This window comes from Corapipo altera, unplaced genomic scaffold (genome assembly GCF_003945725.1).
Source record: "Corapipo altera isolate COAL_440 unplaced genomic scaffold, ASM394572v1 94, whole genome shotgun sequence".
In the NCBI taxonomy this organism is placed as follows: Eukaryota; Metazoa; Chordata; class Aves; order Passeriformes; family Pipridae; genus Corapipo; species Corapipo altera.
In genome coordinates this window covers 664,096-689,798 of record NW_020884950.1, presented here as the reverse complement: position 1 = coordinate 689,798, position 25,703 = coordinate 664,096, and the positions used below count along the sequence as shown (strand labels likewise).

Genomic DNA, 25,703 nt, shown 5'->3' with positions numbered 1-25,703 from the left:
GGCTCATTTCACTGCAGTTATGGAAGCTTTGAAGACTTGCTTGGGCAAGACTTCTGTTTCACACATTTGAAAGGGAACTACCTGGGTCTCTGTACATACTCTTAGGAAAAACTGCAGAACAAACAATACCACTTTGCTTTGTCTTTATTTGGAGTTAGAGAACTCTGTGGTCACAGTAATCCTCTGTCCATAATAACCTCTTTTAGGAGTTTCCTTACTATGCAATTTAACACCCTAATAAACACACTTCAGCAGCTCTAACATCTGCACAGTAGCCACTGCAACATTTTGTGGGCATAAAATGCCTAGTTGAGGAGGCTAAGTCATTGTTGAGGGAATGATTGAGGTGAGAAAATGTTTTTCAGACTATATAAATAATGTAATAATTTATTTCCTCTTTGATATACATTTTCATTGGTCACTACTCTGTTGAGATTGGTAGGTGAGGTTTTCACAGGTTGGATGCGTTGGTTTCTGTATTAGGTGCTTTTGCATTAAGTGGTTCTCTGCATGCTACTCATCTTAAAAGTAGCAAAGACTTTTGTATTAACTGTCAACTGGTTTCCAGCCAGAGAAGTGCAATAATCCTTTTTTTCTTTCTTTTGAATGAGAAACCCTTTTGCTGACAAAACAAGTAAAGTGTCAGAACAAAACATCCTAATCAGCCCGATCAAGGTCCCAAATAGCTTGTTTATAAACTTATCAGTTACTTCTGAAGTAATGGATGGTATGCCAAAAAATCTAAATTTCTTATTCTCTTTCGCAGGATGAAAGGCTAAATTATGTGTTCCATTGCTCTTGTGATCTATGGAAAACGAATTTAAATTGCTGTAACATTATGTGTGCATTTCTGTTTTCAGCCTGAAATTTCCAGCTTTCCTTCCTCGTCCTCTCTCTGTCTTTTGATCACATTTTTTACCCCTTTCTGCATAAAAGGTGCTTTCATACCACCTGAACTTAAGGGGCTTCCAAAAATTGTAGCAGGTCAGCAGCTTTAATCTGTAATGTGAAGATTACTGTGGGTATACCTGAGGGTGGGGTTCGGCTCAGGCTGACATTTTCCTTTCACTCTTTATTTCTGCATGAACAAACACCAGCAAGTTTCTGACTGACTTGCACTACTCTCATTATGCTAGACATGGGTTTTCTCTCTCTTTCAGAGAAATAGCTTTTCATAACCTCATTTACATCTTATTTACAGCTGGTTTTTCTCCCACGGTTTCCCTGTTCATATCCTCTACACCACCTCTCGCTCAAACCCAGATATCATAGGACATGAATCTTCACTGTCTCCACTGTTGTCTCCCCCACTTTATGGTACTCCCCATGTTTCCACACTACAGATTCTTGCTCTTTGCCAGCTGGTGTCTTTTATCACATTACACCTTTGTGTTCTTCTTCCAGTTTATTCAACTTTCAAGTACCCCATAATGATCCTCCCTTTTCTGCTATCACAAATTCATCTATTCTCCATCTAAAGCTATGTGGCACCAAAGAACATCTACCACCTACTCATTTGGCAATATACAGCAGATGTTGTTTAAACATGCCATTGTTTCTACCACTACAGTGTAGTATTTTCTGTTACCATGGCCCTGCATCTACACATGATGCTCAGAGTAATCTATTATAGATTTTTTCAGTAACTTTGGGATTTCTCCCCCACCCCCCTTGTGAATAATGAGTTATTCTGATATTCTGCTCATTTTCCCTTTTACTAATGTTGTTAAGACCATCCTCTCTTTTATCTTCTGTTCTGCTAACCTATTATATAGGTCTGGACAAACAAATACAACTCAAACTATATTGCAGGGTTTTTTTAAATGAAATGAGTAAACCTTTTAGAAGTTAAAACAGTAGATTCTAAAGAATGCATATTTGTTTTACTTACTGACCCACAAGAAAACATATTTGCAGTCGCCTATTTTTAAATCATTAAAATAAGAATAAATTACTACAAATGCCTACCAAAACCTCTTTGTTTTTTTTTCAGGTTCTGAGTTTTGTCCGTACAGAGTGGGATCCCCTCCATGCCAGCTTCAGCACTCACCAGCCTTACCAGGTGCACACAGTGGAACACTCGGTGTCAGCAGCCAAGGAGCCCATGGCCGACAGCTGCGTCTACAAGTGCCTCAGGAACAAAATCCAGTGTGCAGCCATCACCAGGATACCGCTGCGATCCAGGGCCATCAGCTGCTGCAGGGATGTAACAGAAGACAAACTAGTCCTGGGCTGTGAAGACTCATCAATAATTCTGTATGAAGCCTACAACCAAGTAACTCTGTTAGCCCAGGCAGAACTGCTGCCTGCTGTGATGACCTACCACCCCGCCGGGGCCGTATTCGTGGTCGGCAGCTCTCAAGGGGAGCTGCAGCTTTTTGACACAGCACTGTCCCCCGTTAAAATTCAGCTCTTGGCACAAGACTATTCACCTGAGGCAACTTTGCAATGCAGTAAACACTTTGAGGTGCCTAGCAGCCTCATCCAGATCCAGTGGGCTGCCCCTCCAGTTGCGTGTGTCAGCCCTGACAGCACTGATATTCATGATCTTTTGTTGGTTAGATTTGACAAAGGACCCTTGGGAGTACTTCACTTTAAACTTGGTAAGTTCCTAAGCACATATGGTGAACCTTGAGCTCTCAAGGAAACGTCTGTACCCCGCAAGGTTTTTGTAGTTTGAAGCATGCTAATTTTAGATACATGGGACCATAGCCTGGAAAGCATATTGTTCCAACAATATCTGAAGATATGAACCAAGGAGTTCTTTATCTGTTTCACAATGACTTAATACCTTTTCATATGGGGTCAGACAGGATAGGACCCCAATCTGTTTTCAGGCCAGCATCCCATCATGTTCCCTGTTACTCTAATAAAGCATAACAATTTATCATACGGAAAATTCCTTTAACCTGTAGTATATAACTTTAGGAATTGTATTCATTCTGTAGCAATAGCCCTAACAAGCTAAAATAATCCATATTTAATAATAGAATAGTAATGCTATTTCTTTCCCAAATTATTTTTTTGTGTGTATGATGTATATTTGTCCCAGTACTCTGTTATTCTGGCTTCAGTACATGAAGTTGCATCTTTTCTTTCCTTGAAGGCTTTTCACAGAAGAACAAAGTTCTTCATAACCTTCAGAGAAGTTTGGTCTCTCAACTAATTTGCAAGGACTTGTGAATGAAAGAATTAATAATGCTAATTTTAGAATTTATATAGCACTTCTCATTTTAGGTGTGAGGAGACTTTGAAAGAGTAAACCCACAACTATCTTCCTCTTATAAGCAGAATAACAAGAAGCAGAAAAGGAAAGCTAAAGGGCTTTCCAAGAGTTACACAGTGAGTCAGTGGCTGAACTAAGAATAAAACCCCTGCAGTGGCTCATCAGTGAGAACTGTATTCTTTTCATTCAAGTCAGGCAAGTTACAGTGGTGTAAATCCACTGTGAGGGCTAAAAAAAAACAATCATTCTTAAACCCTCTGACTCCCAAGGCAGTGTTTCAGCAGGGCGGACAGCCATCCTGGAAAATTTCACCATTTTACCCATTGTCCAAGAAAACAAGATTGCCTCTATAGATCTTCATGGGTGTTTTTAATGATTCTTTCGTATAAAGCTACTGAGGTTAGAAACAAGCCTTTTTTAAAAAGAAAAACAAACAACCCCCCAAAAAACCCCAAAATAACAACCTAGTAGCCAGTAAGATCTGAAAATCTACTTTATTTCTTTACTTAATGAGACACACATGTGCTTTTGTGTGGGATAACCTGACTAAAAGTACCACAGATCTAAGAATTTGAAAGACTGAATTAATAAAACTTAACCAAGCATGGCACTGCAAAAAGGTAAATTAATATAATGAGATGTTTGCAACAAAAAAATGTTGGATTTACTTCTAGTTGTGTAGTTTTAAAAGAGCTGATCAGGATTATTGCTGTTGTCCAAAAAAACTATTAAAAATCCTGTTTGCAGGTTATCATTTATTTTGAGATAATTAGCTGCATTAAGTTCAATGACAGGTTTAATAGTTGCAGAGTACCCCAGAACACTAATTATAGCAGCTATTTGATGTTTTTGTGCATGTTGGCCATTTGAAAAAAACAAACCCTCTAAATTATCTGAGTCCTGATTTTGGCTGGGATGGAGTTGAGCAGGAGGCACTCTACCCACCTCTACCTTGCTTTTCTTCAGTCCTCCCTTGTGAGGTTTTCTCACAACAGCTTTCCAGAAAGCACAGCTTTCCCCTTCCTATCTTTAGCACATTTATGTTCTTACCAACGCAAGCAGGCTCTCAGTACAGGGATTTAGAGGCCTTTCCTGCTAATTGCCAGCTTGTAAACTTAATTGGACTGTCTCCCTGGGCACCGTTCCTAAATCAATTAGGCAGTGAGTTGGCTGTCACCTCCTTTTCCCAAGCAGGTTGCCTGGAAGCGCACCACCCAGGAGAAGTCAAGCATCCAAATGGGAAGATGTTGACCTCTACAGCTGAAAGTTATCACATTTTAAAATTCATTCTGTATAATTACTGTAAAATCTCTTCTAGGAAGAAGGCAAGGCTCTCTCCCTCCTTCCCTCCCTCCCTCTTTGCAGTCCACTGTGCAAAAATGTGCTGTTCTCTATTTCATCCTGGTTTTCAGCTTTACGCTTCCTCTGCTTAGTTTGCCACACTACCAAAGTAACTGTGTTGATTAGCAAGCCCTTCTTCACGGCCTCAGCAGTTTTTAGGTCTCTGCTGTTTAAGAAATAATGCAAATATAAGTTATACAGAAAATATAGCAAATATAAGTTATACAGAAAATGACAGCAAGACCCAGACAGGCATTCAGGAGTGAAATAAAATCCATAATTAACACATGGCTTGGAATGGTTTCCCACAGAAGTCTGTTAAGAAACTATGTCAATGAGAATAAGCAAATATGTGTTTAACTTCCAGCTATATTATGATTTTGGACAAGTTCTCTGAATTCTCCATTGTGCTGTCTATCCAGTTTTCTTTCAGGAAAAGATTCATATTAAATATAGCCTCAAACATTAATGGCAGATATCTTTGGTGTCTAATGCCAAACTCATTTCCAAAAGCATTGCAGCTTCTTGTCATTGATGTCAGCCTAGATCCTGGATAAGGCCAAGAGTGGTACTCATGCCAGTAGTTCAGCATTGCTGGCCTCAAAAGGCATTTAAAATGTAATATTTAATTAACATGAAAATAAGTATTTTCACCTTCACTTAGTTGTTAATGTGAAGATTGCCCAGCTTCTGTAATACTTTAAAAACACTAAACATTTAGGAAGAATAAAATCTGCCATAACTATTAGATATTAACAGGTTAAACGTGTCTATTACACACTGTAAAGTCTACAGGCTTTAATACATGCAAATAAATTAGAAAACCATGTCTTTTCTTTAATGATGCTAAAAAAATTAAGTATTTCTCTGTTACAAAATATAAATATGCCCCCCAAAGCATCAGATCTGTATATGCAAGTTCTTAGCAGGTTGCTTCTCCTCAAGATATAGTCAGATGTTTTTCTTCACTTTTTATTTTCCTCAATTCTTGTTTTGCATCACAGACAGTATTCACAACAACATTTATGAAAGTTGTGTGAGGTATGTTTTATATATATCAGGTCTGCTTTTCTCTGTTATCAGACTTCGTTTTCCCCAGCGAGTTGTATGGCTTTAATATCAATATTGAAATTCAGCTTGTTCCCTTTCTCATCAGAACGTTTTCCTTAAAATTACTTTTTACAAACAAGATCAGAATATAAATTGGGAAAATAAAAAAAAAAACACATTATGTTTTCATTTAAAGAGAAGGAAAAAATAAATTTATTCTGGTCTCTTTCTAATATTTGGAGGAGTAGTGATAAAGAATACTCTATCAGAGTGAGCAAGACTTGCTGAAATGCCATGTGTGGCCTATGTTACATGATCATTTGGCTAGTCAGAGACAATAAATAACATTACTTTCTGCAGCATTTCAGACATCTTTTCTGCTCAGAATCTGAGATCTGCAAGTCGAGAAGCATTCTTCTGGTAAACTTGTTCTTGGTTTCGTGTACAACTGTAATTCAAAGGTCTCTAGGTGTTGATCCCCTCACAGTAAAAATGCTTCACTTAGAGAATATTTCCAAGCTAGAGGTAGGTTCCAGAGCCGTTGCAGTGTGGAGACAGATTGAGTAACAGTTACTTTGAAGTTGGAGCTGCTGTACACTTGTATACACAGGTATGTTTGTGTGACACAAATGCTGAGTTTTAGTGTTCTTCAGCAGTATTTCTCTACAGAAAGGAGATGCTGTGAAAATTAATTTATTACCTACCATACTATAGTGATAAACTGTGAATAAACTTTTCCTACCATGTCTAAAACAAACTTCATTACATGATGTTGTCACCAGTGAGTTTTGGCTACATTCACTTGACCTCCATGCGTGAAGTTAACTGATGATTTTTCTCTGCTGTCCAAAACACACTCAGCCTAAATATACCAAGATATGAAGGAGCTACCTCGTGTAAAAATTTAATGCTGAAACCCATCAACTTAATTTTAAACAGTGGCAATTATTTTTAACTGTGCTGAAAAGTAGCCAGCTACTGTTTTACATACTCTGTATCAAAGTATAAACCCCATTATCTTTGATTTTAATATTTCCTGTTAAAGGTGTGATCACAAGAGGACAACTGGGCCTTGTGGAAATTATCCACCAGTACATTCGTTATGATGAGATACATGAGGCAATTAATGTCCTGAACACCATGAACTGGAACACAATGGGTCATCAGTGCTATATCTGCTTGAGTGCCATTTGCAACCACCTTCTTAAACAAAAGCTTACACCAGACAGGGAAGGTAAGAGACTGCTTATATTTCTAATGTATTTTCGTGGTCTCTTTATAATTCATATGTGGATTATGACAATATATTTATTGACCATATAAAGAAGACAATAGTGAGTATCCAGGCAGCCAGATTATGGTGCTTCATAATCACATATCATATGTAGACAAGTCATTTCAATAAAATCTGGGCTAATGTGTTAACTACATCTTAGTTTGTATCAATAGTGATACTAAAATAATGCATATTTTAATATACATATGCTATAGGCATTAATATACAGCATTAGCATATATATACTGTAACTTCACTGCGTTCTATAAATGTAGCTTATGTTACAGACAAACAGTACTGGATTGAATTGTTTGTTATATATATATGCTGAGACAGCACCAACTTAAGGAGGGATGTTTTTCTGCAACAGGGACAAGAGATTTTAGTATGTTTTTTAAGGTGCTTTTGAAGGGTCATTCTTTCATTACAAGATACAAAGTCTTTGAATACACTATCCTCTGCTGCCTCCTTTAGGATTAAAGCACTTGTCCTCACTGTAATCTGGCCCCCTGCAGTAGTAGCTGGGGTCCCTCACAAGAAATTATGAATTTTAGGTTTAGCCCCATCTCTGCTGAGGCCTGTTGTGATGCCTTCCTCTTGATTTGCTGTCTATCTTGAAACTCAATAGACTTCAAGATTTGATGTGCCTTGATTTAGTGAAGGTGTTATCCTCCAGTCTAGCAGGCAGACAGCTGGACACCAGGCATCTTTTGTAGCAAGAAAAAATACTTAGGATTCTGGCATGTTTGATGATAGAAAAACTCCAAGGTGTCCTACATCGCTGCCAAGCCATCAGCTATCCCATTTTGTGTGATCTGATTTAAAAAAATCTCTGCATTGCAAACATGACATGTTGATTCTAAATAAAACATGCTTTGAAAAGGACCTGTGAAAAGGGCTGAGCGTGAAACTCTTCTAAAAATATGTACATTATAAACAGATGTTTGTGTGTTTCCCCCCATGCAGCCCCCTAACACTGTTTACAGCAGAAAGAATTTTATTCCATCCAGGATTTATTCTATCTGAATCTAACAAATTTGGCATGGTAATTTGTTTTCTTTTTTATTAGCAAAACCCAATGGGGCCTTTTATTTATAGTGATGGGGCAGTTATCTCTGAGATCTTTATCCTGCCTTCAACATCAAGCTGGGCTATCTGATGAATCTATAACTGTGATAGTGGTTACTCATATTCCATGTCGGTTGAAATGTTTCAGAAGTACAAAACATGCTGTCAAGAAAACAGCAATGGCAAGAGAGTATGTCTTGTTTTTCTGTTTTAATCTAAATTGACTGCTGCTTTGAAAGAAAATACCTTTAAAGTTCGACTTATCTTACTATCTAGATTTAGGATAACACAAAACTAGTTTACTAACAGTTTGCCTGTGTTACTAACACAGTACTACTAGCTGATTTAGTGCTATCAAGCTAATAAAGTAAAATATAACTGTGCTTGGAAGAAAAGAATCATTATTACGACAAACAGAAATGCCTAGTTCAAACAAACATTAATAACAGCAAATCAATGAGATTCTGTTTGCCTAATGAAACAATATGTTATATTTTCCTTTTAAAGCAATGTTAGTATATAGCAAATAAATATATAGTAAATTCTCCCTATTCTGCCTAGAAGGCCTTGTACTGTGTTGTTAACTCAAGCAAAATTCACATAGCATAAATATTATTGATCATTAAATTTCCTTTCAGCTAAGCATGTGGGACACAGAAGTGTACTGTGTATTTACTTGCATTATTTATAATTTTGTATTAAAAAATTGTACGAAAATGCCTAAGAGCTTGAGCTGTGGAGTATATCAGTCAGAAAATATTTAAAGCAGAGAGAACTTGTGTAACAAAAGGGTTTTATTTTATTGATTACAAGGGAGGTTATCCTGTTTCTCACCACTACATGCTGTCAAACCTCTAGGGTTTTTAGACCCTTTTATTTAAAATTTTTAAAGAACCGTGGGTCGAAGGAGGTTCCTTTAGACCTCAAGGCCATCACAAGGAGGGTTTTGTTACCTGCTGACCTAACACAATAATCCCCGAAAAACCAAACTCCCTTGTTGTTTGCCTAAGAGGACAAAGATGATTTGAGCTAATTGAGAGTTCATCTCTACTGGACAATCTTGTTCAGACTGTATTACTCTTATGAGTCACTTTTAGTTGTAGGCTGCTGGTGAGAACTTGATGTGTTATAGACTTCATTATCCTTTTGATAGCTATTATTGCTCAAAGTCCTTGTCAGCTCTGCCTCAAAGTGAAAGTTTATATGCACATTTGTGTTTGTACAATCTGTCATATTTTAATTTCATCTGTCCTACAACGACATCACGTTTCATCAGTGTTTGAGGAGTTTGACTGACTGCAAACATGAGCAACCTGTTGTAATTGAAACTAATTCACTTGCTTCATTGCTTCTGTGTTTGAACTCCACAGCACAGCTTGAGGCAAGCCTTGGAACCTTTTATGCACCAACAAGACCCCTCTTGGATACAACTGTGCTGGAGTACAGGGACCCAATCAGCAGATACGCAAGAAGGTTCTTCCACCACCTGCTCAGGTGAATGACAGTTTCAACTTCTATCAGCTTAAAATTAATTGCATATTTCAATAACTGCCTACTTTAATGTGGTTAACATTTTCCAAGAAGACCACCCCTGACAAAAATGTATTCATTGTTAATGTTTGTTTAACTTGCACTTTGGTCCTTTCAAATAGAGTATTTCAGATAAAGTGCTTTTCAGAGCTCTTCTGTCATCAGTACACTTAAAATGAATCACCCTTTCCCTTTTAGCTTGATAGAGAAAAGATAACATGCTTATGAGAGATTGATATTCAATAACTACTTTTAGATTAGCTATTGAAAGAGCTCACAAACTTGGAGAAAACCTTACTAGAACACAAAAGAATGCTACATGATCCAAGACATTCCTATCTCTGCACCACTGAAATCTGAGCATTTTGTTATTCTTACCTTTAAAGTTCTCATATATAAATTCATGTCCCAGTAATTTTCAGTGAATTTTCAGTGACATTCATGTAAGAGGAGAAAATGAAATGTTGAATTTGTCTGTAAATTATATAAAATCATGGAATGGTTTGGGTTGCAAAGGACCTTAAAGATCATGTAGTTCAACTCCCTCACTACCGTGGACAGGGACACCTTCCACTAGACCAGGTTGCTCAATGGCCCATCCAGCTTGGCCTTGAACAGTGCCAAGGTTAGGACATCAACAGCTTCTTTGGGCAACCTGTTCCAAGTGCCTCACCAACCTCACAGTAAAGAATTTCTTCCTTATATCTAACCTAAATTTCCCCTCTTTCAAGTTGTACCCATTATTCCTTGTCCTATCACTACAGTTCCTGACAGAAAGTCCCTCTCTGTCTTCCCTGTAGACACTCTTTGGATACTGGAAGGTTGCTGTAAGGTCTCCACACAACCTTCTCTTCTCCAGCCTGAACGGCCTCAACTTTTTCAATCTGTCTTCTTAAGGGAGCTGCTCTTACCTTAAATAATACCAAATTCAGCTAGAATTTATAGTGCACTGGTTTATTGTTTTATTTTTCCTTCAAAATAAGTCAATAGCTTGAATTTCAGTCAGTTATCAATATGCAGCAGTTTAACCTGTTCACTTGTTCAACAACAACTACAGCTGAGACCTTCCCTCTGAGAATTATCCAGTGGATGAAAGTAAGGATGAAACACCTTCTGAAAGACACAATGTTTGTAACACCTTGTTGAGGAGTGTAGATAGACATAGTGAAAAGACATACAATGAACCCTTTTTCAGTGATTCATTCAGATTGTATACATTGTCTGCATAGCCTAAGCTAGGAACTGCAAGTTACTTTGACAGTACAGTGTGCTTTTTTTCAAATCTTAAAGAAAAATATTTTATATTGTGTTCTACACTTTGAGTCTGAGGAGGATCACCTTACTGGTAAACAGATCCATTCCAGTGGGGAAATTATTCCAAATAGATGAATGCTCCAATATTTCCGTAACATGCACCAGCCTTTCACTGGAGTTTTCCTAATACACGTGGCCACAACAGTGGGCACAAACTCTGCTGTTGCCTTTCTCCTAGAAACCAGCAGGGAAGATCTGTTGCGGCAATGGCCAACTTGTGGTGGCTGTGGGCCAGTTGCCTGCGGAGGACAGATGCAGAAAGAACGCCTTGGAGATTGCTGAGAGGTGTAACTACAGTGCTCTTACATCTGCGAGAGAAAGGTGTATTCCCTCTGACTCAGGGTTTGCTTCCAAGTGCTAGCAGGCATGCAGAGGCATGGGGCCCCAGCTAAGCTGCCAGCCCTTGGGGCTGCTGAGTGCAGCTGAAACACTGACTCAACCTTCCTAAAACAAGAACCTTCACTGTCAGAATGCTGCCTGGACAGCGTGGGGCACAGGCAGGAGGTGTGTAGAAGAGTATTTTACCTCCACCGTAAAGCAGCGCTTGAAAAATCTACAGTTGTGGCAATTTTGAGAAAAATGTGTGCTATTTTGGTGTTTTCCTGTTGTCAAAGGGATTTGTATTCAGCTGAATCAAAGTGATAGGATCGTGTGATTGCTGCAGAACAGATGGTAATGCTTAAAGCTTATCTCAGAAGACATAATCTAAGTACAAAATTAAATGTTCAAATATGGGAGATTTATCTGATAGAAAGCAAAGAAATTATGTTCAGAGCTGATCATTATTGCATTAAAGTGGCTGTGCCTTAATTGGTGTTTATTTCCTTTTAGATGTTTTCTTCAGTGACTAGAATGATTTGAATGTAGGCTAAGCAGAGAAAACTACAGATTTGTTGGGGAATGGCAAACCATGGTTCTGGGTGAGTGAATGCCATCCAGGCATGATGCAATGTCTAGGAGGATCATAGGGAGGCACAATGCTCACTAATTCAGGCACATGGAAGTTGCAGCTGCTGCTATTACATCTGTCAGTGAGAGGCCAGCAAGACAAACCACTTCTGCCAGACTGCATTTAGAGTTGTAGGTTCAGAACAGGAGGAAAAGTGAGAAGAGAATTATTCTCTTGCCCTTTTGGGTCAGCATGTTATGCCTCTGAGGACACTGAAAAGGGAGAGTTCCTCCCACTACCTGTTTGTCAGAGATAGTGGCTGTTTCAGGGAGTCAGGAAGCCTGCATTTTAAGTCAGTTATATGCTCTCTGTCTCAATTCTTGTCATTCCAAAATGTTGGAAGTCAAGGAGACAAGGCAGAAGGCCAGCTTGACTGAGCAGGGATCATCTTTTGGAGATAAGGCAAAAAAGGAAGGTGTATGCCCAGTGGAAGCAAGGTCAGGTGACATGAAAGAAATACAGAGATGCTGCTCACCACTGTAGAGAGAAAATGTGTGTGGCTAAAGCTCAGTTGGAGTTGAAGCTGGACAGAACTGGGGAGGACAATTAAAAGAGTTTTTTTAAATACATTAATGGCAAAAGACAGTGCAGAAATAACATCAGCCTGTTACAGGGTGAGGATGGTCACCTCACAAACAGGAACATAGACAAGGCAGAGATGTTTAGTGCATTCTTTATCTCTGTCTTCAACAGTGATGATGAACTAGGGGGGGTCCCAGTGCCCTGAGCTGGAAGACCATTCCAGTGAGAATTATAAACTCCAAGTTGAACCTGAAGTTGTGTTGCACCTGCTGATTGAGGTGGTTCCCAACAAATCTATGGATCTGAGAATATTCAAAGATCTGGCTGATGTCATTATGAGGCCTCTCTCAGGTTTTGAACTGTCTTGGAAATCCAGAGAGGTCCCACTTGACTGGAAGCTGGCTAACATTGTCCCAGTTTTCAAGAAGGGCTAGAAGGATGACCCTGGAAACTGCAGGCCTGTCGGTCTCACTTCAGTGACTGGAAAATTATGGAGAAGATTATTCTGGAAGGTAGTGACAAACACCTGAAGGACAACACAGTCATTAGTCACAGCCAGCACAGCTTCATGAGGGGAAAGTCCTGCTTGTCAAACTGATTTCCTTTTAAGACAAGGTAACCCACCTGCTTGATCCAAGGAAGACAGTTGATATAATCTTTTTGGATTTCAGTAAAGCTTTAAAGCTTTTGATACCATTTCTCGCATTCCTCAAGGGAGATAATTGTCCCACTCTGCTCTGCATGGGTGTGGCCTCACCTCGAATATTGTGTGCAGTTTCAGTCACCACAATATAAGAAAGATATTAAGCTATTAGAGAGTGTCCAAAGGAGGGCAACAAAGATGGTGAAGGGCCTTGAGGGGAAGCCTTATGAGGAGCATCTGAGGTCACCTGGTCTGTTCAGCCTGGAGAAGAAGAGACTGAGGGGAGACCTCATTGCAGTTACAACTTCCTCACGAGAGGAAGAGGAGGGGCAGGCACTGATCTCTTCTCTCTGGTGACCAGTGACAGGACCCAAAGGAATGGCCTGAAGTTTTGTTAGGGGGAGTTTGGATTGGATATTAGGAAAAGGTTTCTCACCCAGAGGGTGACTGGGCACTGGAACAGGCTCCCCGGGGAAGTGGTCACAACACCAAAGCTGACAGAGATCAGGAAGCGTTTGGATAGGGTATGATTCTTGAAGCTGTCCTGTGCAGGACCAGGAGTTGGACTTCGATGATCCTAGTGTATCCTTTCCAATTCAGGATATTCTGTGGTTCTACAATTTGATTTATTCACTTATTTACCCTTATTCATTTAGCACTGAGTGCATGCAGGCTCATTACAAATAGCTAATGAATCTCTTCAGAGTGGATTTTTTTGTTACAGCAGATGTGTTTGCATGACCAAACAAGAAGACTTGAATGCAAAAGCCCTGTAAACTGCCAATGCCAACTTGGTGCAGCACTAAGGGAACATTTTGTTGCTCCTGTATGAGCATGAGGAAACAAAGGCAAAGTGATCACTTTGTACCCTATTGCAGCAAGAAGTAGAAGACACATAGTGCTTCCTAAATTATGTGCGGTAAAATTATGGCTGATATTCAAAAACTATTTTTTGGCATAGAGTAAGGCCTTCTGCAATTCATTTGGGCTTCAGAGAAAGCAAGGGGCAAATGCACAGAAGTTAAATCTGGTGGATAAGGAACGAAGGAGAGAAACTCAGAGGTTTGGTAGGAAGAGTGAGGGAAGGAAGTGGAGTTATGAGCATGAGTAGAAGAGAAGGCATTGGGGATGAAGGCCTAAAGGCAGGCATGGGGATGTACAGTGTCCTTCAAAGAGAGCAGAGTGGGAATACAGAGCAAAATAGGGGAAGACAGCTTAGGATATGTGTGGTGGGCTATAGAGGAGACCAGACACATGAGGGATGGACAGAGAAAGGTGGAGTCTTGCATACAAGATTAAAACATTAAAACACTTAAATGTTTCTAGATCTAAATCTGAAAAATGTTCATATAAACAAAAGTCTTCACCCCCCTCTCCAGCTTTCCTTTGATTGCCCCACCAATCTGCCTTAAGCCTTTTCTAGAAGGACCCACTCTGGAGAGAGAAGTATTAGTTCATTCTACATGCTGAGACAATCTTTGACCTGCCTGCTGAGTCTGCCAAAAAGGTGCCAGTTATTGTTGTACTTTTAAAGATGTGAGTGTCTGTATTTACTAGGATTGAGAAATATGGTTACCTGTTCAGAAAGGCTATCCTCACCTAGCCATGTGCCAGTGATTTTAATCGCTACTGTAGGCTGGAAGGTTGTACAGCCAGTTGCAAATGACTGGAGACGTGCATTTTCACAGTGCCACTGAGATTATAGGATAGCTATTTTCCTACCATCAGTGAGATAAGTTTCTAGAAAATGCTGGATGTGGCAGTGGTAGGTTCCCTCTTTAGGTATCTTCTTTAGAAAGAAGATGCTCCATCCAGCCTGCGATGGGCAAAGGCACACTGACAGCATGACCAAAACAGATCACAATTAGGAGGAGGGAAAATGCTTTGCAATATGTTCGACACAGCCACGTTTTTTTGTATGCATCATTATAAAAGCTAAGTTCTTAAATTTGCAAACCATGCAGCATCTGCAGCTTCCCCTGAAACAGAAGCTTAGAGCTTTGCAGGTATAGGCCCTGAATGTAGAATACCTCCAGAAACAGGTGTTCGGGATACAAAATTAAAATTAAAGGCCTCTTAATTATATGCCGGGGATCCATTACAACAGTATTTATGGAATGGATAATTATTTTCACTCTAAATTCTTATCTATAATTAAAAAATACAGGAACTGAATTACAAGTACAGAAATGTATCTTAGGTGTTCCTTGCCACTTCAGTAGCACTCTGGTATTTTATTATGATGTCACTGCTTATAATAATATAACGCATTATATCATTATGTAAAATGTTGAGCAGAGGTGGATTTATTGGGAAGCCTTGGGGAGCTGTAACCTCCTTGCCTCCACCCTTTTGCTACGTGTATTTGTGTGATGGGGGAGTGGCTGTACAACCTCCTGCCTCTGTCTAACAGCCTCATCTATCCATGTACGAAACATGGAATGGGATGGAATAATTTTTTACTCGTTAACTGTGGCATTGCTGACTCATGGCTTTGCTTCACTCTGATCAAGCATTCGTAAATTGTACTTGTCATATTTTCTAATGCATGAAATTATCTTGTTTGTTTGACACACACGCAGAGGCACAAACACATGCCTGCTCTGTTTTGTTCTATTTTTTGAGTGAGAAAGCAGGGTTAGAAAGTAAAGTCTGCAGCGCAGGAGTTGCAGAATTAAGATGCAGCCACAGCTCTGTGGTTCTACTGTGCCCTTTCCTCCTTTGTAATTCTGTTTTTATGTTTGTGAATACCCAGGTTAAGAATTGGGGGTTTTTTCCTACATGGAGAAATACTAAGAGTCAAAACCAATTGGACCTTTCCATCTGATAATTTCATTATGATGTGATTTGGTTTTTTCCCTGTAGTACAAACATATTTACCTGCAAACCAAAGCTCTGTTGTAAATAGTAACATGGTGCTTTTGCTTATTTCAGGAGCAAAGTGCAGCTCTGATCACATTCGCTGGTAGAATTTTGGATGGATTCATGAAAGATTTTCCTTTGTGTGGATCCAAAAATGAGAACCTTCACCATGTTTTTACTGTTATTGTTTCTTCTCCTTCACAAATCTTCTCAGAAGTGTTGTACTCTTCCCAGTGTTCGGTTTTAGATGCTACTAGTTAAATGCAAAAAATTAGCTACATATTGTGCAGAACTTTCATAAAGTGATATGACTTTACACACAGGACTTGATGGAGCTTCTTTGTAAATAAACACTCTTAAAGGAGATGAGAAAGTAGGTGTTCATTAGCATCAGGGAAGACCTGCTTCCAGCCAGTACTGATTTTTATCAATCACTTCACAATTCAGGAGTTATGAAGTACATTGCTATACTACAAGACATGATACCTTGACACAGTCAGTTATAATTTAAGTCCAAGACAGCCTTTGAAAAGCTAAAATAAAGCTCTTCTGCCCTGCAGGTACATCACTAATGCAGTACTAACTACCCCTTGGTAAGCAGGTTCCTGTATCACTGCACTGCAATCTGCAAAGTAGACATTCACTGTGAGTATATCCATCCTAAACAGGACCCTAAATCAAAGGTGAAAAAGATGCCTCAGCTCCATAGGAATAGTTCCCAATCCCATCTGCTGCCATCTGTATGGAACTGAGAGACAGAGTGAGCAAAGAGCTTTTATGATCCTTTTTAAGAGCACCCTAGAAGTAGAATCTATAATTATATTGGTACATAGTGTGTCACGAAATATGTATAAACATTAATGATGACATGGTTGAGGACTAAGAATGTCTTTTATATTCATAAGGTAACCTATTAGGCATTAAATTATGCCTTCAGATAAAATGACCACTGATGTCAGTCAGGTTCTCTATGGTGGCCACATGAACAGAATTCATCTCTATGGGAGTAAGTTCAGTAGCAGCATTTTGACTAAAGTAGCACCTTCTGGAGAGGACTTTGAAGAGTCATTTTTTATTATCTTTTGAAAACGATCAAAACCAAAGGTTTTCATATTACCATGGGACTGATAAATGAGAATTTATATTGCTGTGATGGAACTACACATGAAAAGATTCCCCTGGTCATGCTTCTTGACCTGTTTTAGAAACAAGAAATAAAGGCACCTATTTAATGCAACTAGGTTATTTTTGCAGTTAAAGAGGTTAAATATCTCACTAGAAGTTTAGAATGTCCTATGTAGTTAATGATTTTTTTTTTCTTAAACCAGCTCCAACACAATTTTCAATTTCAGACCGATACTTTGATGCTACAGGAATAGCTCTAGGATTTAATTCTCTAGTGATGATTACAATGTAAGAAATATTGAGAAAAATATTGGGGGGGGGGGATAACAAATGATATGACAAAATTGCTTGAGAACAAAATTCCATGAAGATAAAGAGATTTGCTCCTCAACCTAATGAGAGAGATTGCTTGGAGCATGGGAATAATGGCCCCTTCCATACCCTTGGAGCAGTCCCAGAGCTGCTTTATAGCAGTCTCATTTCACACAGCCACCAGCAGATGCTGTGTGGTGGCCCAGTGTGCCAGAAGTCCTCCAGTTCTCTGCTACGTCCCCACCCATGGGACTGCACTAGAAAAAAGGAACACGGAGTAGCTGTGCTGGGCTGATGTAGTTTGTGCCAAACCTATTCCTGTGTGCTGGTTAATCTGACTTTGATATTGCTACTTTCAGAAGCTGAGCCCACATCGAGACCACTGTTGTGTTGTGTTGTGTAACTGATAATCTGCCCTCATAAGGTGGCTTTTTCCTGCTGTACCAGCTGTGCAGTTTCTCTGAAACCTTACAGGCTTTGGACGTACACTGAGTGCAGAAACAATGCAAATATACCATATTCATGGACAGAAAAAATGAAGAATTAGTTCTTAACAACACATCACCCTTGAGCAGCTGCTGTAAATCAGCCTCAGCCTTTGCAGGTTCTCAGCTACTCCCTCCCCATCAAGTCCACCTAGTCACTAATAGTATCTCCTTTTGGAATGACACTCAAAAATCTCTAATTTGAGGTCCTGGCTGAGAACTGAATTTAAGATTTATTTTTTTTCCTTGAAGTCTTTCCAAACTATTTCATGTCGCATCTTTTTACCAAGATACTACTTCTCCATTCATCTTCAGAGTCCTCCTGAGCCCCACCCTGAGCCTTCCATTTACTGTATATAGATCATCTGGCAACATTCTGTTTTGAACTCAGCTCATCAGATCAGACTTTTCTCCCACTCTCTCAGACTTTTTTTTCTGACTTTTCTCCCAGTTCCATCCAGTGCCCTCCAGGAATTGCTAACTGAATAGTCAGGCAGCCCTAGGCTTTCTGTCTCCAAATGCAGGTCTGCCTTTTATGGTTCTTCAGAACCAAAGAGCCTGCCAAGGAAAGAACACCATAAGGAAAATTTAGAACAAAAATCAGCAATAGTCAATTGTCCAATAACTGGATGTCTTGGGGGTGCACTTCACCTCTCATGACTTAATAATGTAGAGTTTATATGTCTCACATGCTTATCTAGTCTTGCTCTGTAGTTAGTATAAAGACATGGGCACCCAAAGGTTGAGTAATCCCATCGAAGGGAGATGTCTAAGATAAGCGTGAAGAATCAAACGTCAGTGCCTATCCCTATCAATTAACTATAAAAGAAGCCTCCCTAATTAGCTTAAATTAGCCATGTAAAGGTAAGCTGTTTGAAGATAAATGGAATGATTTGCACTGTAAATGTCTAGCTCCTGTATCACATTATTACTGGCCAGTTAACAGAAAAATCTTAGATGCTCAGATGGTTTCTGTAATGGAAGGAGAGAGGCACAAAGACAAGCAAAATATATATAAAGAAAGGTTTACAAGAAGCAGATAGGCATGCCAATCTCTTTAAAAATCTCCCTTTGACCAACTGGCCAAGATAGGAAAGAATGGAGATGTTTCTTAGTTTACACTGGTAAGTACTGAAGTATCAGTAAGAGAGATTATACTAGAGACAGATAAACAGTAATATATGACCAGGACCAGGTAAAATTAATTCAAAATTTCTAGAGGTAGTCAAGCATAAAACATCTGAAATACACACTGTGGTGTATAACCTCTTATTTAGAATGACCTTAGCACCTCAGGACAGGAACATGGAAAATATTAAGTCAGTTTTCAAAACATCCTGGAGAGACCTTGAAGAACTATAGCCCTGTAAGTCCAGACTCTATACCAGTGAAATTAGTAGAAACTATATTTTAAAAATAATGTGAACATACAGACAAATAACGTTGTACTGGGGGAGAGTCAGCAGGATTTATGTAAAGGCAAGTCATGTCTTAAAACTCAGAATTCTTTGATGTCAGCAATCATATCAGTAATAGATATCCAGCTGCTACTGATGAAAGTTTGACCATTGAAGACCTTTTTGGAAGGTCTCCCACCAAAATGTCTTAAAGAAGCTAAGCTGCCACAGGATAAGAGGAAAGCTTCCCTTTCATAGATAAGTAATTCATTAAAAGGTAAGAAACAGAGTAAGAGTAAATGGTCAGTCGTCATGAAGGTCACCAATGGAAATTATAAGCATAGCAGATCTATACTTATAAGTAGCCTGGCAAAGGAGCAAATAGTGAGGTGCCAGCATTTGCTAATGATACTAAATTATTAACACCAGTGAAGATACGACCTGCTGTGAAGAACAGCAAAAGGGCTTCACAAGATTCAGTGACATAGTGTCAAAATTGAAGATAAAATTAAATATAAGTAAATTCAAAGTGAAGCACATGGTGTGTGTGACTCCAAACTTCATGTATAAAATGATACAGTTCGAGCTCAATATTATTCTGGAAGAAGAATTTTGGTCTTAGAACTCTACAACTATAAAATACTCAGTTCATTGCTCAGCAGAAGTACAAAAAGCAAATTGCCTGCTAGGAATCCTTAGAAAAGGACTAGACAACAAACTGAACTTCAGTTCACCTGAATTTTTTGTGCAGTTTTGCAGTCCCATAATCTGTAAAAGGATATAGTAGAACTCAAAAAGGTTTAAGGAAGGGCAGCCAGGATGATTAAAGGCATGAAACAGTTTTAGTGAAAGGAATGACTAAATAGACTAGAACTCCTCAACCTAAAGAAGAGGCAGCTGAGATAGACATCTACTAAATTGTGAGTGTTAGGGAGAGAGGAGCTCAGCAAATGACTGCTCATTGCTTCTTCTAATACAAAAACTAGAGGTCATCAAGCAAACTAACGTGTGGCAGTTTCAAAATACAGTGATTCTTCACGTAACATATAATTAAAATATGAACCTCCTTACCACAGGATGTTGTGGATGATAAAATTGTATGTGAGTTCAAAGGCAAGGTTCAGAGAAGAGAAATTCACTGAGGAACGCCAGCCTAGAAACCACCTCTGGCTCAGCAAATCCCTGAACCACAAATTGTTGGAGACTAGGAGACTGCTTAGGAAAGTATCACCATATGTTTGCCCTGTTCTTATATTCCCTCCTTGGCTCCCAGCTGATGGCAAGGGATTAGGTCAGGTGTACCTTTGGTCTGAGCAAAATGGCTCTTTTACATGCTGTGCAGAAAAAGCATGTCATACTCAGTTGTTTTCCATTTGGTCCCTCAAAAATGTGCCAAAATTCATAAAAAGTTTCAGAGAATTGCTTGTTTGTCTCTCCTGTGGCTGTATTTGCTGTAATTGAGTCGTTGTGTAGGGGAATTTCATGACCATTACCACTGCATTATTTTATTACGAAGAAATAATTTGACTATTGACAAATCTCAGTAGAAAAAGTAAATATACTCTGATGGATCTGTAACTCAGCAAATGATTCAAAATTTGGCCCTGCACCATGATTCTGTGAGTAGATATTTATCTTCGGGCAACAAGCTTTAGAAAATATTGAGGTAATGTGTTTTCTCTGAGAAGTCTTAGCACTAAAAAAACGCATCTTATCCAATGTCAGGCATGAGGGAGAATTGGCCCTGTTCCTCATGGAAAGTCAAGGAGGAAAAGAGTCTGTTCATCTTAACTTTAATACCAAATTTCCATCTGCTGCAGTTGGAAATTGCAGAGATATCACACGTATACAATAGGGATTTATTATAGAGGCAGCAACTCATCCTTAACCACAGCGATGATACTGGGCCTCTGTTATATAGCTGTCTTTAGTGTGTAGACATGCTGATATGTTTGCTCAATAAAACCCAGCTTTCAAGACATACTGTTAAGTTTACATGATCACCAGAGTGAGAGGGATAAAGCTGGAAAAGAAGAAAAGCAGAAGCGAATTAATGCAATAAAGGCTAGGATTTAGCAGACAGGGTTGAGTAAAATAAATGTGAAACAACAGGTGTCACTGACTCTTATCAGCATTTTTAATTAACACCTGTTTTTAGCCCAGAGTACTTTGGAAGAGTATGTTGGAGTGTGTCTGTATTTAAAGATAAAGATAGACTGTTGAGGAGCTCCTAAGTAGTGAGAGGTTGGAGGAATGAAGAGGTTTGGGGGGTGGGGGAGCCTGTGTTTGCTGGGTGGGTGTCAGTTGCAGCTTAGAGAAACCTGAAGGAAAGCCACTATGATAAAACTGCAAGGTAGGGAAATACTGCTATGGCAACAAAATATATTCTCTTCAAGGAAAATGAGTATGAAAAAGGAAAAAAGGAGTGTAGAAAATTCGAAGGAAGGACAGATTACAAGAAAAGACGGAATCTAGTTTAAAAAGAAATAAGTTTTAATAGTTTCAATTTATATAATAATATTTTATTATAGTAATAAATTTCTGTTATCCAGACTTTTCTAGCATCTGCTGTGGAAAATCTCAGAGGACTTGACAGATATGAAAGAGTTTTGATATGGAAGAATTCTGACTCGCAGTAGGAAAAGGTTGCTGTTGCTTCCAACAACCCTATTCTTCAGTGGTCCGTCCTACAAGAACCCAGGCTAAAGTGATTGACCAACATCACACGGAAAGTGTGTGACATAAATGTTCACAAAATTAGGATCTTTAAACTAATATTTATTTGGTGTAGGTACGAGGCAGTTCTAGAGTGTTAAACTAGTTCTGGTTTATAGTTAATTTGAGCAAAGTTCAACAAATAAACAACATATCTTTCTTTATACCTAAACCCACTACCTTTTCTAGAATATTTCATATATCTAGGCTATTTCTTGCTAAATATGTAGATCCCTTTTTATTAAACTAATTTGTTCAAAAACTAACTTGGTTCACTTGAATATCTGACTCAAAACATAGAAAGCCTGTCCTGAGAAGAAGCATGTATGTTTAAGAGAGTCGTCTGAACTATTTCACACAAAAGTACATATAGGTTTCCTAGAGCAGAATATCACCCTGGAAGATAGGAATCACAGGGTAAGATTATTAACTTCTTTTTTATGTTCAGTATTGGAATGACTTCAAGGTTCACATCCAGTTACAGCCCTCAAGGGCTTTCTATGGTCAGAGAGTCATACTGTCTGGCTCCCCTTATTAGCTTTCTCTTTCTTCCTATTTTTTTAATTTGGTTTGCTTTTTTGTTTTCTTACTTCATACCAGAGGGTACTCTTTGATGTGAAGGGCATTCGGTTCTATGCCCAAAAATCTATTAAGCTATAGGTGGATTTCCTTTAGGTCAGAGATATGTAGTTTGGCAGTATCCTTCAAGTAACAGAAATTTTGGGTGCCTTGAGATAGCTGTATTTTGTATTTGTATATTGTATTTTCTCATGGTTATTCACTAACTCTTACCTGAGACCTATTTTTGTATGACCTTTGAAAGGTTCCATGAGGGATTTCTTTTTAAACAAGTCACTCAGGCCCCAAATCCAGCACTTCACTTAACATGCCCATATTTAGGGCCTATAGAAAATTATAGGTCATAAACTCATACATTAATACTTTGCTAAATCTGGGCCTGAAGGGATGTATAGATTATACCTGGACAACCTTAAGAGCTCCTGCATCTAAAATACAATTTAGGAGATTATCCCCTTGACTCACACACATATAGACCCTGTGGCTCTTTCTCCATTAGCCTTTGGTGCTCTGCAGCACTTTCTCTTGGTCAGCTTGAGTGTACCTTAGAAGGTAAAAAGGTTTGTGTGTCCTGTTCAAAAGAGCTTATAACCTAAAATCCCAGTAGCATAATAGCAGGAGCTTGGCAAAATAATACTACCAAGCATCTCAGAGGTTCCAATGCATCCACTGATCCTTCTGCCACTTCCCTACTAACTTACAGAATCATTGGTGAATCTCAACCAATTTAACAGAGGGTAGAAGTCTCAGAAATAAGCAAATGCCTGCAAGTTTTGTGAAAATCAGCAACCAGTTAGGGTTAAATAGAGTGCAGGAGGTTATCTCTGTCCCAGAAAAGCTACAGTGAAAGTTCAGCAGATAGATGTTCTGCCAATCAAGACGTGCACTGCTTAACACCAAACAGTGTCCCCATTGCCCCTTGCTCCAACCACTGCTGGGAGGGAGACGAGGATACCCTGCTGGGAAAAGGACAGTGTATTGTCCAGAGTGTATTTTGGCAGGGTACCTTGGGAAGAGGAAGAGTTGTTGTGCTGAAGCTGTGTAGGAGAAAGCATAAGATGGGTTCATTGGAGAGTTCCTGGTCTTCAGGCAGAATTCAGTTTTCTACAACTATGTTATTTAAAATAGAGTGTCCTACTGAACTCATTAGGGTGAAATCATATCAGGTTTTGGTTGACTTTTGCTTAAAGTGTTTTGGTTTGGTTTCTTTTCTTATGAAACGTAAGATCTTGATGTATTTATTCCTCTCCAGGAGCTCTAAGTACCAGTTTTTCAGCATTCACTATAAAATGCAGGATATTAGTCTTTGACTGATACTATACTTTATACATGACAGATTACAAGCAATCTAAGTCATCAGAATTTTCTGAAATTTTACTTTAAAATATTTCATTAAAGTTCAATAGAATTTCAGCATTGTCTTTGTAAGGATGCGCTGAAGTTACGTCATCTGTACCTGGCTTCATAACGCATCAGTATTTTTCATGTGAAATGTGTGAGTCTTTAAGCTCTGGTTTTGTAAATGGGCTCTGAAGCTGTATTCTGATCTGCAGCTACATGCCTAAAGCAGTGGTGTTATGTTCAACAGCTCGTTGAAAACCAATCTGTCCCCGTTTAAAAATCAACCACTTAGCAACCTAGCCACACACTTTTTGTGTTCTTTAACTTGATAATCTCTAATTATTCTCGCTCAGAATTCCAGTGAAATGGGGTTCAGAGTAATTTTGCGGATGTCATTCTTTATTTTAATGTTGTCTAATTTAAAAGGAAAATATTTCAGATAATAACAACATATTTTGAGGGGGAAAAAAAAGAATGAAAACCATTTCTGTTCCAAAAATTGATGATATGAGAATTTATGGGGAAACAGCTCCTTTTATGAATAATTATTATTATTGAGTTTAAGAAATGGGCAAGATGCCTAGAAATTGAATGAAAGAATGAGCTATTAAATTGAAATATTAAATGAAATAACTGAATTAGAAGTGATCATGTAAACCCAGCAGTAAGTGTTGGGAGCTGTAGCTGATTGAACATATTTTCATCATCTGTTTTGTATGCTTAAATACAATTGCTTGATGTAAGTAAACACTTGGTTGATATTCTGAATACTTTAAAATCTGCATATGCATCATGGAATACTGAACAATTAAAACTTAATTTCAGTGTAGTTTGATTACATGTAAATTATATCAATATTCATTTTTTCCTGTTCCGTTTGCTCAGTGTATATTTAATATCCACTTTTTGAATGTGTATCACTCTTGATTGGACTGTGAGATGAGGAGGACTCTGAAATTTCTTCCATTAAAAAGGATTGCCTTATAAATATTATTTGTGCCACAGCTCTTCCCCTGCAGATTATTTTCTAAATGTTGTGTACTTTTATTGAAGACAAGGAAAAAAACTGCTGCAGCCCTCCTTTATCAGCCCAGCACAAGGAATATGCTTACATGGTCGATGAGCATGTCTAAGAAGGCTTGTTGGTTGTAACTAGTCCCTAAAGAAATGTTTCCATCTTTTCTGCACTATATTTCTTGCTTGCACGAGCTCCCTCTCCCTTCCTTTCCTCCTCTCTCCAAATGATTTTTTTTTCTGGTTCCTGGAGGTCTTTCGAGGCATTTTAATTTTATGACTAAATATTGCAAGTATTTTCGAGTTGACCATTTTCAGCATGAAAAATGTATCTCTGTCTTTAAGTGACCACATTCGATTTAGCTGTTGTGGAATACATATGACATATATTTGTAGAACCTCTCATAAAAACCAAAGAGACTTCTTTTCCTTTCTCTGCAGGCTGCAATCCATGCATATTGTTTCAACCAACAGTATTTGAAATTACTTTATTTCTGGACATCCAACAGGAAGAAGCCCTGGCCATTTGGTTTTCTTTTTATTTATGACAGTGAACAGGATAGCCTCTCTGAAGTTACAGATAACATATTTTTTTACTACTTATATATTTTATTTAAAAATAGAAGGCTTTCCTGGCATCTTGTCAGTTAAGTCACATCCCAAAATACAGGCAGACATCAGGTCTGCCACTTCACTGAGGAAGGCGGGTTTGGATTCTTCTCTGCCTTGACCATTTTTGACCTGCATGACCTCTGTCATACCACTCACATTTCCCCTTGATTTCCTTGTCCACACTAATAGCCACTTTTTATATTTTTGTAGAATACAGAGAAACATTGCATACGTGAATATAATAACAGCATTATTTTATTACATGAGAATTTGAAGTTAATATTGTATCTACTAAATGGCTTGCAGAGAGATGTTTTCCTGTATGTCCTACATAGTTAATTG

General features: G+C 38.6%; 1 protein-coding gene across 3 annotated transcripts in view; it reads left to right on the top strand.

The window, feature by feature from the left end:
* The window catches only part of WDPCP (WD repeat containing planar cell polarity effector), a 148,265-nt gene that overhangs the window by 72,559 nt on the left and 50,003 nt on the right, over nt 1-25,703 (top strand). For all 3 annotated transcript variants that reach the window (XM_027662995.1, XM_027662994.1, XM_027662997.1), the window contains exons 11-13: nt 1,994-2,603; nt 6,663-6,851; nt 9,332-9,455. In XM_027662995.1, coding sequence (XP_027518796.1) covers nt 1,994-2,603; nt 6,663-6,851; nt 9,332-9,455 — 923 coding nt within the window. The remainder of the gene's footprint in view (nt 1-1,993; nt 2,604-6,662; nt 6,852-9,331; nt 9,456-25,703) is intronic.